Source organism: Nylanderia fulva, unplaced genomic scaffold (assembly GCF_048542155.1).
Source record: "Nylanderia fulva isolate GAGA-0341 unplaced genomic scaffold, ASM4854215v1 Scaffold19, whole genome shotgun sequence".
Taxonomy (NCBI): Eukaryota; Metazoa; Arthropoda; class Insecta; order Hymenoptera; family Formicidae; genus Nylanderia; species Nylanderia fulva.
In genome coordinates, this window is record NW_028190161.1 from 2630358 (window position 1) to 2646614 (window position 16257).

At 33.3% G+C, this 16257-nt stretch overlaps 1 protein-coding gene across 2 annotated transcripts in view; it reads left to right on the forward strand.

The window, feature by feature from the left end:
- The window catches only part of LOC114936118 (uncharacterized), a 54160-nt gene that overhangs the window by 14348 nt on the left and 23555 nt on the right, over window positions 1-16257 (forward strand). The window contains exon 1 of one of the 2 annotated variants that reach the window (XM_029309144.2): window positions 12051-13745. The exons of the other annotated variant lie outside the window; for it this stretch is intronic. Coding sequence (XP_029164977.1) covers window positions 12296-13745 — 1450 coding nt within the window. The 5' untranslated portion in view covers window positions 12051-12295. Of the gene's footprint in view, window positions 1-12050; window positions 13746-16257 lie in introns of those variants that run through there. 2 annotated transcript variants of the gene reach the window in all.

The following is a 16257-nucleotide window of genomic DNA, read 5'->3' on the forward strand; positions in this document are numbered from 1 at the left end:
ATGAAATTTAGTTATCATGCTTAAATTTTAGCTATGACAACTAATATTTTTTAGTTATAACATTCTCCGTTAAACTATGGCTAAAAAATATTAATTACCATTGCTAAAATTTAGGCACGATAACTAAATTTCAGGTGTAATATATGGAAAAAAGAATTAGCCACCATAGCTAAAATTTAGCTATGGTAGCTAATTTTTTTTTTCCGTGTACGAACCTCCATTCTTCAGATTTGGCGAACATTCGAAAGCTTCGTTTTTCAAGAGCGACTATAATACTTGCCAACAAAAAGAGAGCTAACAATGAGCGATGATTGAGCATATAAGAGTCTTAAAATATATTTATTAATTATTGTTTTTATCGCTACCCGTCCGGCTTTTTTGTCCAAAAAGTATATTATAAAAAGAATATATATCAAAAATATAATAAAATATTAGAAAATTCTCACAACGAATACTTCTGCTCGATAATTTTAACTTTCCGAAAGCAAAATTTTTTTATAATAAAATTTTTATAATAAAATTATATACTTTTAATTTATGAAAATAGGCATTGAGCCTGTATCCTCGCAAAATTCGCGTAAAACTTTCTTGATGTCGATTCGTAACTCGCGTCTGACAAAATTCATATTGTGTCAGTATGTCGCTTGCGAGGCATTGCGCGATAAGATATGCGAAAATATAATACAACTGATATGTACATGCTTTAGCAGTATCATGTTCTCAAGCAATCTGTCTAAGATCGTCGACAGTATAAAATTCAGCAAAACAAACAACATTCCTACGAAAGGGAAATTCATGAAGTTTTCGAGAAATATGCAAATTATGTCGACTTGGTACTCTGTTGAGATATTATTTTTTTGGTCCTATTTAACTTCTTCTAACAATGATTAAAATAATTGCCGGCAAAATAGAAATAAAATATACATAGTAAGCACGTATAAAAATTCTATAATTTTAATTAGATAAAAATATATTAATTTAATATCTCACTTCTGACAACAAATTACTAAATAAAATTAATTGAAAACAATTCTCTTATAATATATATCTACCCACGAAATTCAGTCAATTTATTGTTTCACCTTCGCGCCATCAAAAATCCGACCGACCAACATAAATTTCATTAATCCAATCGCCAAATCAGTAACGATTGATTCACCGATCGCACATGCGTTTGATCGCGAGATGAGTCAGAGATGCGTGCCGGTGGCAATTTAAGAACTAAACGGAATACTTTACGAGAAACACTCACCGGCAGTTATGTACATTTATACCGAGAGCAAATGGTCTGCTACGACAACAAAAACGAACTAACATATATGACGCCCGGTATACAGGCGAAGGTATAATTACGTCGCGTAATTTATATACACCATTCGCAGCGCACGTCTCCGTGATACGGTCATGAAAGAAAGGAATGTCGAAAGAAAAACGCATGACACACGAATGAAACTTCCGAGGATACGCTTTTTCCGTCTCTACTTTCGCAAAGTCGTCCTGAACGTTCATAAAGCTCGAAATCTAAGACCTGAAGCCTCCCAGATTTGTCGTCCTAAACTCGCGGACTCTACGACGCCGGTGACGCGTGACAGATGCATTTCTTTTGTTGTTTCTTGCACTTTTTCGCGACCGCGACGTTCTGCTCGACGTCCACCAGTTACTGCCAAAGTCACGAAGGCAAAAATAGCATACACGTAACAGATACATACACATATGTTAAATTAGAAATTTGTATATAGATCGGTTTCTCAGCATCAAAAATATATATTGCTAAATAAAATAAATATATAAATTCGATGAGTTCGGTATTTTGCAATGTTTGAATAATATGATACAATATATTGGCCTAGTTTAAATTCTTTTATATATAATATACTGAAAATTAATTAAACTGTTTGAAATAAAATTTTTAGCTAATAATTTTAACTAATCTTCAAGTCATGGTTATTTATGTCTTTTACATCGAATGTATGCCACAGGTCATTAACCCACAATCCGAAAATATCAAATCTAGTCCGATCTAAAACTGATTTATATTAAAACCTACGCTCTATATTAGTTTTTCGCTAATTTATTTTTCTCTTTCACAATTTTTATAAATGTTAGCTGTTTAATTTCAGTTGTTTTTATTTTCGTCATTTTTATGGAATACCCGTCACACCAAAGATCTTACTTAAAGCATCCGGTCTCTCGGCAGCGGAAGTCACGAGTCAGCATCGCTATTACAAGCACGTGTCTCTCACTCTCGCGTCTTTCACGGAATGATAGAAATTTCAGAAATTTAGAGTCGTACATCTTTCTTGTCATATTGTTATTGTTTGTATATTTGTCAACTATAAAAATTGTTATGCACCCCTGCCATTCCTTTTTTTACGTGCTTTGTAAAAAATTTACAAAAATCTGAGACTCAATAAATATTTCACGCGGCAAAAAATACATGAAGATCAAAAAAAAAAAATATATATTATTTTGATTCTTTATTAATAAAATATATTGTATGTGTCTATTAAATTTACGAAAAATTAGAGAAAGAGAGAGACTGACCTGAAGTAGTTAATACTTCGTCTTCCATCTTCAGTTAAGAATAACTTGTATAGAAAATATCTGTTTGACAGAAATTCATATGTTATAGTCGGCACAAGGGAATATTTATAAGATACCGATTTTTATAAGACAATATTGCCTACCTACATATTGTATACCTTCTTATGAGAAATACCTAAAAGTATAGATGCAAGGACAGTGAAATTTGCAAGACGATGCAACAATATTAGCAATGGTAATGTGTTTTCGCCAAGTGATGGTGGTGATGGTGGTAATGTTAGTGGTGGTGGTGGCGGTGGTGGTGGGTGGTGGTGCTCGAGAGGCGACGAAGGAAACTGCGGAGCGAAAGAGGGTACAGAGGGGATATAGGGAAAGAGCCTGTCTCTCGTCGGAGCGCGGCATCAGTCGACGATACGGCGCGAAACCCTACGTTCCACAAATCCGCCGGTCTTCAGCAACAATCACCTTATATCGCTTAGTCCGTTACTTCATCCCAATCGCAGGGCGTTAATTTATCATTTATTTGTAATTAAAGTCGCACGGCGTTAATTTTCTCGAAATATTTCCAAGTCGATAAAAAAAAAACGTGTTTCATACGTTTTTGACTCTTTTCGCGTACACTTCATTTTTTCCCTTGTGTTTGTTATCACATTGAATCCGTCCGATCGAGAAACTCGCTCTCACCGTGGATTTACACGATCACATAAAACCGTAAATCGGTCACGAGAAATAAAGCCATTAACTGACTACAGTAATCATTTTATGGCGCATCCATTACTCTCTCGTTCGAAATTGAACTCAACCAAGCGTTATCCGATAGATCCAATAGTCTGTCATCTGAGAGAGCTGCATATTGTCTCGAATACAATTACCTCCAAATACTCTTACAATCATGTGAAATTTTATATGATTCCCAGTTAAGAAACAATAAGACTCACAATCGACGCAAAACGTATTATTTTTGTTTCATTTAATCATTATAATTTTTTAAACATTATTATGTGATTAAAAAATTGATGGAAAACATGAATTATTATGAGATATTAATTCAGCGTTTATCCCTTTCTAAATGTCACTAACGTCATTTGTGAGTACACGTGTAAATAAAGATTAAAATTAATTAAAGCTCGAATTAATGACTCGAAATTGATTGAAGCTCCAATAATCGAATACTTTTCATTCGCGTATTAATATATTCTTAATAATAATAATTGTAAATAAAATTTGCACTGTCATATTTCAACTGTATTCCTAAATAGAAAATGCTCTAAATATGTTTTAAATATCATCTGTAAAAAGATATACATTTCGCGTATCTCTATATATTTATTATTATATCACTAACTTATAAAGCATAGAATAATTTTTTTCAATATTCACTACCTCTGTTCGTTCAAGTACTATGATAAATAGAAAAAAAAGAACGTTGTTTTTGTCGAAAAGTTTAGCACGATAATTCGTACTTCGTTCGATAAACGATGAAAGCTTTTAAAGAACGGCGGGGAAACGTGTGCGCAGAGGCTGTCAAGCAGTGCATTTATAGATGTAATAAATCGCGATGCTGCACAATGAGAGAAGCCCGCGTGCTGAGAATTTATTAAAATCGCGCGTTTAGAGAACACTCGACCTCGTCCACGCACATTAACGAGAACGAAGCAGCCAATGGATCGATCTTGTGATACAAAGACCGCTACACGCGATAATTTATAATAAGCTGGTTCGGCAGATTCGCTAAATTAATTCATTGCAATATCCTATAGGAAAAAGTATTTCAGTCATAATTTACTTGACACCCAGACGTATCGCGAACAAAACTATACAATTAATCTTGTCTCTCAAACTTCCGAAATCGACAGTGGCATTATCCACAGCAAGGCACGTTTCATTACTCTTCGTTTCGATAACGCGATCAAATCTGAATTAATACGCACACAAAAAAATATCGAGAAGAGAAATTCTATTACTAAATATACCTCAAAATATTGATTTCGTAAAAATATTAAAAACGTTTCAATCACATCCCTTGTCATTCGAGTTTTATCAAAGTAACGAACTAGTATTGTAAAGATCTAAGCATTCATAAGCAGAAATTTACTATTAACATAGCTAAATGACATAATTAAAAGATAATCAATCATAAGATTTTTAATATAACGAATAAAAAATATGACAATATTTGAAAAGTATATATATTGTATCTTTTCAATTTAATCAATAATAAATTAAAAGTGAAAATATATTTCTACCATTAAGCTTTCTTCATCTAATCGTTTTCTAGTGCTTAAAGCAGATATAAAGCAGAAATAATAGCTGAGATTATTAAACTAATAATTAAATTAGTTACAACGCCAAAAACATACCACTCGACTTTCCAAAATACCGCGACGCGATATCGAGCATATAATCGGCGTGTTCCGTACATCATCGGATCGGCAAACGTTGCAGCTGTCACGAGGAAGAAACGCATGAGAGAAACCTACGCTGCTGTCTGGACGACAAGCAGCAGCATGCTTCTGACAGCACGCGCGCCGTACGCACCATCGATGCGTACGACGAAAACGCATACGAGCATCATATACACGAGCGACAACCTAGATACGGGCACCTAGCTACCAAGGGAGTCGTTCTCCCTTTTGTGATGTCGATATCCCGTGCGCGGTCCTGGCCGCTGCTGAATACGGCAGGTAGAGGCAGCTATGCCGCCACTTCCGTCGACGACTCCTTCCTGAAGGAGAAGAATTATCCGGCGGAAATCAGCGACAACGAGGATAGGAACAACATCGCGGCCGTTCAGCTTAACGGCAGCCCCCGAGTGCGAGCAAAACGACTACTTTGCCGGCACTATTATCCTGAAGGAGGATGGGGTTGGATAGTCACCTTTGTTGGCACTCTCGTGCACCTTCTGGCATCAGGCCTACAATTCTCGATTCCGGCCACCCTCGCGTTGCCCGCTAAGGTCAAGTTCTATCATCATCCGTGGCATACAGCCGGTGAGTTTGAGATTTTCGAATTATTGAAGACAATTTAAGACTACACGTGACTTTTATACGTGGAAGGAAATAATCGAGGCCGTACACCTATCTAATTATATCGTATTTATCAATAAACTAAAAATTTATTATAATTTAGCACATGAAAATTTTCTAGAATAATATGCAGGTCAGTTGTGACAGCTCGAATAATCGTGACATGTACGATAAAAAAATTGTTTGCTATTTTAATTTAATGTACAATAGAATCAATAATTATTTATTTTACAGTATCAGTGCAAATCTATCAGTACAAAATATTTTTGAAAAAATTTGTTGTTTTATATTAAAGTAATTAATTTTAAAGTTTCTTAAATTAAATTGAGATAATACGTGTGCACGAAAAGAATTTTCTCGTGATAAATCTCGTGGGATTATACCATGACTTTCAGGATATATTTTAAAAGAAAATTCTCCCTGTGTACATATAGTTCATATAACTTATAAATAAAAGAAAAAATTTCATTATTTTATCATTATGTTCAAACATTTAAAACTGTCACAGAATTTAATAAAATAATGTGTTTAATGTATGTATTGGCGTTTAAATTTGAATAAAAATTTATTAAATTTATCTAATATAAAATTGCAAAAAAATTAATGCAAAGAAAATCTCATGAAATTTGTCATCCATTAATCTGTCAAAAAATCTAATTTCTTTTATCTGAATACAACCTAATAACTGGACCAATTTATCATTAAGGTATTACCTAACGAAGAGATTACTATAAAAAGATAAAAAAAAAATATTATGAAGATTTCTACGACTCGCTCGGTTATTTAAATATTTGATCTATTTCTCTGCATATTGATATAAATATCTTCCTATTCATAGTTAATAAATTATCCTTTCTCGTTTGCCATCTTATATTCCTCGTTTCCTGAGCACGCGTCGCGATGTGAGAAACGAGTTTCTCGCACGATAAAAGTTGCGGTGGAATCCTTAACACTTATGAAAGATATATATTAAAGTTTCCTGAACTTGCTACTTTGTTACATCAAAACGTGATATTTTCGATCAATCTAACAGATGAGCGAATGATTCATTTTTTTACTCGTTTAACTCGCTAAACATTAAATAGGGAAAAGCAGATTTCTTAATTTGTAAATGTTTCTAATACAGTTTTTTAAATTGAATAAACAACAAATCCATAATACAACAAAAATTTGATATTCTAGTCAATAAATTTTTCACAGGATATTTTCTATATTATAATTTGTTTTTAACTTTTTATGCTATATACAATACTTTTCATTAAAATATAAAGACGAACCATTTTTTCTGTTTTCGTACAAATATATTAACTCTAAAATTTAAAGTACGTAAAATTAAATTTTTGTAATAAAATTCTTTTTTATTTATATCGACAAATATCTTAACGAAAAATATCTATATAATAAACTATATCCATCATATATGAGGAAAATATTTTACAAGATAAATAACTAACTAATTACCGAGTTATCGACGTTGAGAAGATAACATAGCTCTCTGTTTTGTGAATAAACGCTACCAACTGGAGGAGAGCGTTACAAAAATACCGAGCAAGATATTATAGTAAGCTCTTGTAAAAATCAATAAAAATTCAATATAAAAAATCATCTAATGTATCTCTAAAATATCATAAATTTCATTAAAAATGTGTATTTTATGTATTATCCAATTTTACATTGCTATTTAATATACATAATGTCTATCTTCATTTAATAAATAATTATTTAGTAAGCAAGATAACTGCAACAAAGTTTTTAAAATAAAAAATATATAATTTATAAAAATAATTAATATTATCATAATTAAAATAAATTATTACTATATGCACCTATGCGCCTAATTATTAATCTTATTATATTTATTTTGTAATAAATCCAGAAACTATAATATAATTTTAAGATATTATTTTAGGAACTCTTTTCTCTTTTATTATTTAAATTCAATTAAAATTAAGAATTTTAAATTAATTAATATTACTTTGATAATATAATAAATTAAAAATATTTCAATGAAAGTGTATATGTGTATATAGCGTATAATACTACAAATAAGTTTACAATTTTCATATTTGCCTCGAATGCTTTACAAAATATTTTAAGTGTAATATTTCCATATAAGTAGATTCCATATAAGAAGTAGTTTGAAAGCACGGGACAGTTTTAAATGTATAAAATATTAATTTTTTAAATTTAATTTTTTAAAATAATAAACATTAATTTAAAATAAATTTATTGATCAAAATACGGCATATATCGATTAATAGTCAAGCAAAATACCATTTATACTATTTAGTTGTACCTGAGACTAAAAAAATGAACAATAAAAATTCAATTATCTTGATGTTCCTCGCGACGATCAAGCTGGGAGTCGTTCTGACACAAAAAGCAACGAAATGACTTCAATGCACGAATCCGCGACAAACTTATGTTCATCGTCTTCTAGCAATAATCTGGGAGGCTTACCAAAAGCTTTCAGCAATTGAGTTACGGAAAAAGAAAAAGAATTTCTCAGATATTCCTAACCGAGGACTCTCTTTAATTTCTGAGATTTCTATTTCCTTGGATGTCATTCAGATCTTTGTTAATCTGTTTTTTTATCATGAGAATTGACTTGGATGTATGGCTAATTATTACTATTACTAATTTATTTGTTTCTAATTTCGTATTATGTATTACTTTTAATAATTAGTAGGAATGATATTAAAAATGGCAATGCTAACTTAATACATGCTACGCTAGCATTTCCATTTCTGAAAATCACATACAGCGAATCGTAAATAAAAAACAAATGTACCAGAATTAATTGCTAATATTTATGCTCAAAGATGTTTCGCAAATAGATTTTAAGAATAATAAATTTTCAATATGGAGAATAATAAATTTTCTAACGTACCAACACAGAATTCTCGATCTGGTATAACAGTAAAGTGATTAAAAGTAAAAAATTAATATAAACTCATCAAATTATTTTACAAATTAATTTTTACTGAAATAATCTGATTCTGATTTACAATTTATAAAATAAATTTAAGGTATGCAAACTATATTTTTAATTTAAAGATATTTAGTCTTTATAAAGTATAAACTTTAAAATATTAACGACTATCTTTTCTGATACAAAAAATATATTGAATGTGGATCAAATAATATTAATATAATAATATTAATAAAATCGGAAATTGACTGTATTACTGAGGGTAAAAGTCTACATTGTACTATGACATACTTCAATTCATAAGTATTGTGCCTTTAAACTGTGCCCTGTCAGACATAACGTTTTGTTCAAGTAATAGCTGCTCGACAGTTTCTTTGTTCGTCCATCATTGGAGAACACTGTTCCTTGTCAGCAGTATTGTACTATTCGCATCTTCCATAAACAGCCATATCGAATCGATATGTAATAACGGGTTGAAACGTGACACGCGGAAAGAGTGTTGACGAAGTCCTAACGGAATGACACGCGAACAATACGAGACCTAGCATGACACAAGCATTTGGTTAAAGCAGACCAAAGCCTTTAGTAAAGTAATCTTTATCTTTTTCCCCTTGCAAATTGCGAATCATTTTCGTGACGGGGATAAATTTATCTTAAATTGATCTCATTCAACCATGTGATTTTGACAACTCATACACTTTTAATTTTCTAGTACGAGCATAAATAATTATTTTTCAAATGATTTAACTCTTATATTAATTTAAGTAAAATATCATTTCACAATTATTTCTGAAAATATAAGAATATAAAAAATGTTTTATATATACAATACACATATATTATATTCATATGTTAAATGTTTTGTTACCAATAAAAAGATGAAAGTTGCGAATATATATAATTTATTTCCGCAATTTAATTAAATAAATAATACGGCAAAAAATTCTATTAAAACTCTTTTTTTCAAAGTAATACTGAAGTTCCTACAATCAATCTTCACAGCGAATATTTTTTATCGATCTCAGTCTAATAAAATATTCGCTTAATCCACAGATATATAACTACAATAACATCTGGATACTCCTCAATTCATATATTTTGGGTAACGAGAGAATAATGTCCACAAAAAGGATATGAATAAAACGGACAGGGATTTACGGAGGGCTTGTCAAAGGAACCGTATGAGATTCGCGAAAGGGATTTTTCGGTGCGAGAACGGAAAAGTTAAGATTATCGCGGCAATTTAGATTTTTATTCCTTGTGTAATAAAATGACTTTTGCCTATCGTAAAAATGTTTATGTACAAGCAGGACTAGCTGTATTAAAACCAAAGATAAACCAAGTCGGGGAGAATTAAAACTGATTGCGAGATACGTTTATCTCTTCCAAAAAAATTTACCTCCCGCTCGCTCAGAAAGAATCTTTTTGTGTCGTCATTATTGTTAACGCGAGTCTGTCGGAGAAAGTACCAAATCATGCACGCAAAGCGATTGTGTAATACATTGTACTCAGATTCACCTTTCGCACGCACAGCTTATGACAGCTTATACAGACGAATGTAATTCGGCTGACTAACTGTCTATTTAAAGGCAATGGTCACGAAATCATCGACCTTCAACGAGAAAAGATAAAATGACTCCTTTGTGAGATTTGCTCCACATAATGAATTATTAAGTAGAAAATATCATCCATTTATCATTTAGCGATTCAAAGGAAAACTTTCAAAGTTTCGAAATTTAAAGTTTCATGAGCTCGAAGTTTTACTACGAATCATATGTTTTCCGCGTTCGAATTCGCGAAAAAAGATATAATGCATATCATAGTTACATTTCTGTGCAAATATATTATTGTACTATTTTATCTTTCTCTTCATAGACTAAGCGTACAAATTTAGAATTGAAAATGCAGTAAATTCGAAATAAGAATTAATAGAAACAAATATATGCGGCCTTTAACATCACTGTAGTACAATTCAAATACGATCATTATTAAAATAATAAATAAAATCGCAAAACTATTTATTTTACTTTGTTGTAATAACATGTTTAGCAATAATTTCATCAATACGTTCAGACAATATATGTGCAAAATTTAATAAAAAGAAATGTAAGAAACAAAGTTACGCTCATAATTTCTTCGCCCACGACAATCGATATTATAAGAAACGTATACTAATAAAGACTTTGCACGCACAATCATAGATTCAAGAGTTATCCTCGAAGGAGCGAAACGAGAGATTCGCCTTTCAACGGATTACTTCCGTAATACACGATCATTTTCACAGAGATACGCATAGTTAGGTACAAAGATAGTACGATTTATTACGGTCCAAGATAAATACTCAAGATCATTCCGGCAAGTCTCAGCGCGTAACAGCGACATTGATCAACATAAAAAGCAAACAGAGAAAGTAACTAGGCTCCTGATGAACGATAGTCGAGTCAACGAACTGACAACTGACGCGGAGGAGACGGGAAAAGGCGGGAAAAATAGCGATCCGCCACCGAGAAGAGTCCGTAAGGAAAAAATCGCCGATACGTCCGTAAGAAGTAGAAACGGCCAGCATCCTTAAGACATATCTACTGATGAATGACGCACGACGTCATTGCGGTGGAAGGGAAAGTGGAGTGGCATAGAACAGATACCCCGAGATGAAACAGAACAGCGAGAGCGAGCGGTGACGGAGGAAGAGGGAACGACGACGATCGCGCGTCCGACAGCCTGACACAATCCGCGACGACTCCACTCCTCCGGAGCAGAGAGATGCCGCGGGCCGCAGCCGCAGAGAGACGGCACTCGCGCGCCGAGATGAGCGCTCTCTCAGTTCGCGCGCTGAGCGTGTCGCGCCCGGTTGTTTCCCCGGTTGTTTGTGAGATCTATCTACAGCATCCCCTTGCACTCGACCATCGTATATCTTGGGGACAGGGGGACTCGTTCAGCTCGAACTTTAATTACGATCGTTACTGAAATGGGGGGCTTTTTTTTTTATCTACGAGAACCTCCGGGTTACTGAGGAATGAAAACTTTTCCAAAAGTTTTTTGCGACTGACACAATCGCGGTTTCGTTATGACAATCTTGGCGCATCCTTCGTCTTAAGAAAATTTATTCTATCCTTCGGAAACTGTTCTCCGAAGTTTTACGAGATTTTTCAATTAAATAATGATCACCGTAAAATGTGAGAATTACGATTGTATTTGCGAAGACTTTATCGCTTTCAGCTGTAATAAATTAGAGTCCACACGAAGGTGGCGATAATTTGAATTTAGATGGTTTGCGTGCAAAACAAAATTTCAATTTTTATTTTCAAATTGAATTGATTATTGATACTCGTAGTCTAAGTATGAACTGAAAAAAGGAAAAAAATAAAGGATTTCAAATTATACTCGACAAAAATTTCTCTAAAAAATACTGTTACAGATATTTTATATAATATAAATTAATTATTTATATCCTTATTTATACAAAAAAATGGATTATAATTTCATCATGTTTATGCTAAATAATAAAAATAATATTAAAATGTTTATAAAAAATTCAAATTATTTCTTTGTGCGACAAAAATAATGCATTAAGAATGTAATCGCGATTCAATCTTTCGTTTCGATTGCAAAATTCAAATTTCGAGACAAACATTTTTCGAGCCTTGGATCTCTGATCAGGAAGGAGATGGAAGAAACCGAGGAAGGGGAGCGACGACGACGACGAAGACGGCGACGTCAGTGAAGAGAACGAAAACGACGAAAACCATAAGTCATGTGACATCTTGAAATCAGAGAAAGAGAAATTCGGATAATGGCAGCCTCTCGTAGAAATCTCGAAGTTGACGAATACCAAGTGACGTCTGCAACAGCTGCGGAACCGTCAAGATCTTCAAACAAAGCGCGCGTAATGAGCAAATCTTGGACCGATTATTATAATAATCACCGCGCCGATTACGTCGAAGAGCCAATTAGCCAATTAAAAATCCGCGATCCTAATCACGTATTAAAGTATTTTGATAATGGCAACGCCATCATCGGGAATCATTGTACACCAGATGATGAAGAACGGTCAAAGCAAGAAAAACCATGTATTGAAAATGACATTCAAATCGCCAACAAATCGGATGTTACTAAAGACAAAATGGATGACGATATTCGTAATGATATCGTTAACGAACGTAAGATAATTACATGTGAAAGGGAAAACGAGAGATTTAACAACCTAAATGGTAAGCTTGAAATTTCCTGCTTGTTCCCGCCAATTGACGAAATCAAAGAAAATCAAAATTCGAACGAAACTATCGATAATGAATATTGCGACGTAAGAAAAAGGCGCGCTGTTCAAGCTGAAGTAAAAGTTGCATCGATAAACAATCGCGCAAACGAGCCATGCGAATCAGCATATCACTCCCCCGATGCTGATAAAACGATTGGCTCGAACAAACCCGAGCTTATCAGAAATATCGAGAGCCATAAAGATGACTGCAACAAAGAGAAGATGGAAATCAATTCGCGGCAAAGTCGCGCGTATTCTCACGGGGATAATGTCATTGTATCCGCCGCTATACCTAACACAGACATGCTTCACGAAGCTCCTCCGCGAGGTGAAGCAACCCGTAAGGTCGTTCACATCTTCGCGAAAGACAACCGCGCGCGATCGCCCGGAAGAACACGACGATCCGCGTCCGCGAGGAACGCTATCGGGAATCGAGCGGAGTCGAGGAATCAGGAAACAGATATCGTCGTTCCTTGCGCGGAGCCTGGCGGAGCGAGAAAATGCGAAAGCTGCGGGGAGACGCACTTTCCTTACGATCGACAATCTCATATGCAAAAGTATTCGGGTTATTTGAATCGCGATGATGCTGCAACCTCCGTCTATGAGACGATGAACCGAAACGCGGCCAAGATCGTCGTCAATCGAAGAAGCGATTCGACGAAATTGGCGGCGCCGATCGCCACTGCGCTGCTTTGTCGCAGCCGATCGCTGCCGCGGCTGTCATTCCATGACAGCGGGATCGCTTGCAGCGATCATTCGCCAGTTGCACCGGAACAGACGCATGCAGCGTCGCGCCAGTTGGTCGCCGACCTGAGACAATTGCTAACACTAAAGCAGCACTACTACCCGGAGGGTGGCTGGGGTTGGGTTGTTCTCCTCGTGGGTCTACTGGTACAAATTCTATCGCACGGCACGCACGGGGCCATCGGCATTTTTCTTCAGCAAGTGACGGTCAAATTTGGCTCCCACGTGCATGAGCAGGCAGGTTAGTCGAGCGATCAATTATTGTTAAATTATAAATAATTGATCGTCCCAAATTTCAATAGGCATTCACATTTTTTTACTATTTGTGATCGGCACAAATATTTCAACCACTTTTAAATTTCAAAGATTTAAAATAAATCTTATTTTGTGTCAATATAAATACTTGTAAGTTTTTTTTAGTCATTATTAATTTTAAATTTGTATGAAAAGAATTAAAATAAAAATTGATATTATTCTCATTGAGTTTTCTCCTTAGATTATGATTAGATCGAAAATTGATATAACCTTGTTAAACTTATTTTTGGAGAGAAATCGTAATTAAAAATTTTTAATTCATGACATGTTTAGAACAATATTAAAATCAGAATAGACATATATCTCTCATTTGAAAATTATCTTAAGCAATTTATCAAAATATTTTCTATCTTTTATCTTTTAATTGTTCAACGTATTTTACATGAATTTCTATATTTGCATAACTATAATTATACGTTTGCCAGTTATGGTTTTATAAAATTTATTAACATAATTAGTAACTAAAATTTCATGATAACAAATTATTGATATATTTGTAAATTGTACACATTGAAAATAAAAAAATTTAAATCTCATCGCGTTTCGACAGACTAATGGTGTCAATGTAAACACTTTTACTTTCGTTAATACGTAGATGGTATTGATCGACAGTAGATGAATTTTTATTAGCTATGTGTTTACGTAACAAATCAAGTACTTCCGAACGAAAACATTTGAGTCAAGGGTTTCCCCGATTTAAATCTCGTATTCAGAGATACTTAAGATCTTCTATAAATAATAGGCATCGGAAATAAGAATGATGAAAAGGCAATCATTCATAATAGAAAATTTCAAAAAATAAGAATTATTGGCCAAAATCTTTTTAGATTAAAATCATAGACGATAATTCTAATTTAGATCAAAAAAGAAAAAGTAATGCGAAAAGTTATTACTGAAATTGGTCGCGAAATGGGAACGTGTCAACTGGCATTAATATTTGGAGCGGTAGTAAAATCGCGGTGCATTTTTAACACACACATCGCTGGTTTAACTTTAAACATTTTGTGACATTTCTCTATAGAAATCACATGCGTACAACTTGCTTTGCTGGCGAACGGCCAAAAACGGAAAATCGCGATTTTACAGTGCGAATAATAATTGGCGTTTTTGTCGCAGTTAGTACTACTTATATGAAAGAGATAAAATTTTGGACCGTTATCGCGGAATTAAATCTCTATTTATATGTAAAATAATTACGTTTCACATAATATAAATCACTCATGTATCATAAAGTATTAATATCAAAGAATCATTACAAAATATAAAATATGAATATTAAGAAAAACTTATTATATATATCATAATATATTGCAAGTTTTTTAACTCAATAAAATTCGATAATATATGCTTGAAATGAAAATATCTTTTATCCGCAACATTTTTTTCTTTTAAACATGTCACTATATATTATAAAATTAAATCACTAAATAAATTTTTTTTAAATATATCTATAAATATTTTCATCTCTTCTCGCAAATTAAAGACATTTCTTTAATTATATATCAGTAAATAGTTCGATAAGAGCGTAATAGCCGTCACAAATTAATGGTCTTATAATTTCAATCAATGATAAATCTCTATCGATATATCTTTTAATTTTCACGGAAAAGAAATAATCCAGCTAAAACGGATCAGCGGCATTTGTATCACGGCTGTTCGCACTGGTTGTAATAATCCTTCCTTATAAGGTATTTCGCGCATCGGGTTGACGGGCACACATGGTTTCTCCTCCGAGTTTACGCTGGCCCAGATATCTCGCGAGACGGAAGCTCTCGCATCGCGACATAAGGGGCGAAATTACGGTATCGCAAATAACGATGCTTACAAAAACTGGTATACTAACTTGTCGCTTTATGTTCGTCCCAAAGGAACTCTCTCTTGCTGAATAACTGACAAACGTAAAATTATAGTTATGCAAATATGGAAATTCGTGTAAAATGCGTCAAACAATTAAAAGATAAAAGATATGGAGAATAATGTTTCGATAAATTGCTTAAGATAATTATCAAACAAGAGATATGTCTGTTCTGATTTTGATATTGTTCTAAACATGTTGTATGAATAAAAAAATAACAAGTTTCTCTTTTCTCTCTCTTCCTCTCTCATTTTTCCTATGTGTTGTATGTGTATATATATGTACCTGTGTTTCTTTATCAGCATTGGCTCGTGAATTTAAGATGTAATTTAAGGTAGCTTTTTGTAAAGCAAATTTAAAACATAGATATGAGATATTCACCAAACTCACAGAGAAATTGGCTTTCAAATTTGTACAACCCAAATGAAGATTAGAAAACTGACGTCATCAAAGCAGAGTCACATTAAAACATTGATCCCGTTTGCGTTCGAGAACAAGTCATGAGAAAGCGCTCTTGCACGTACACACACGCACGTAAAATAAATATAATATTAGGCTTTAATAATTTAATCATTCCTTTTTT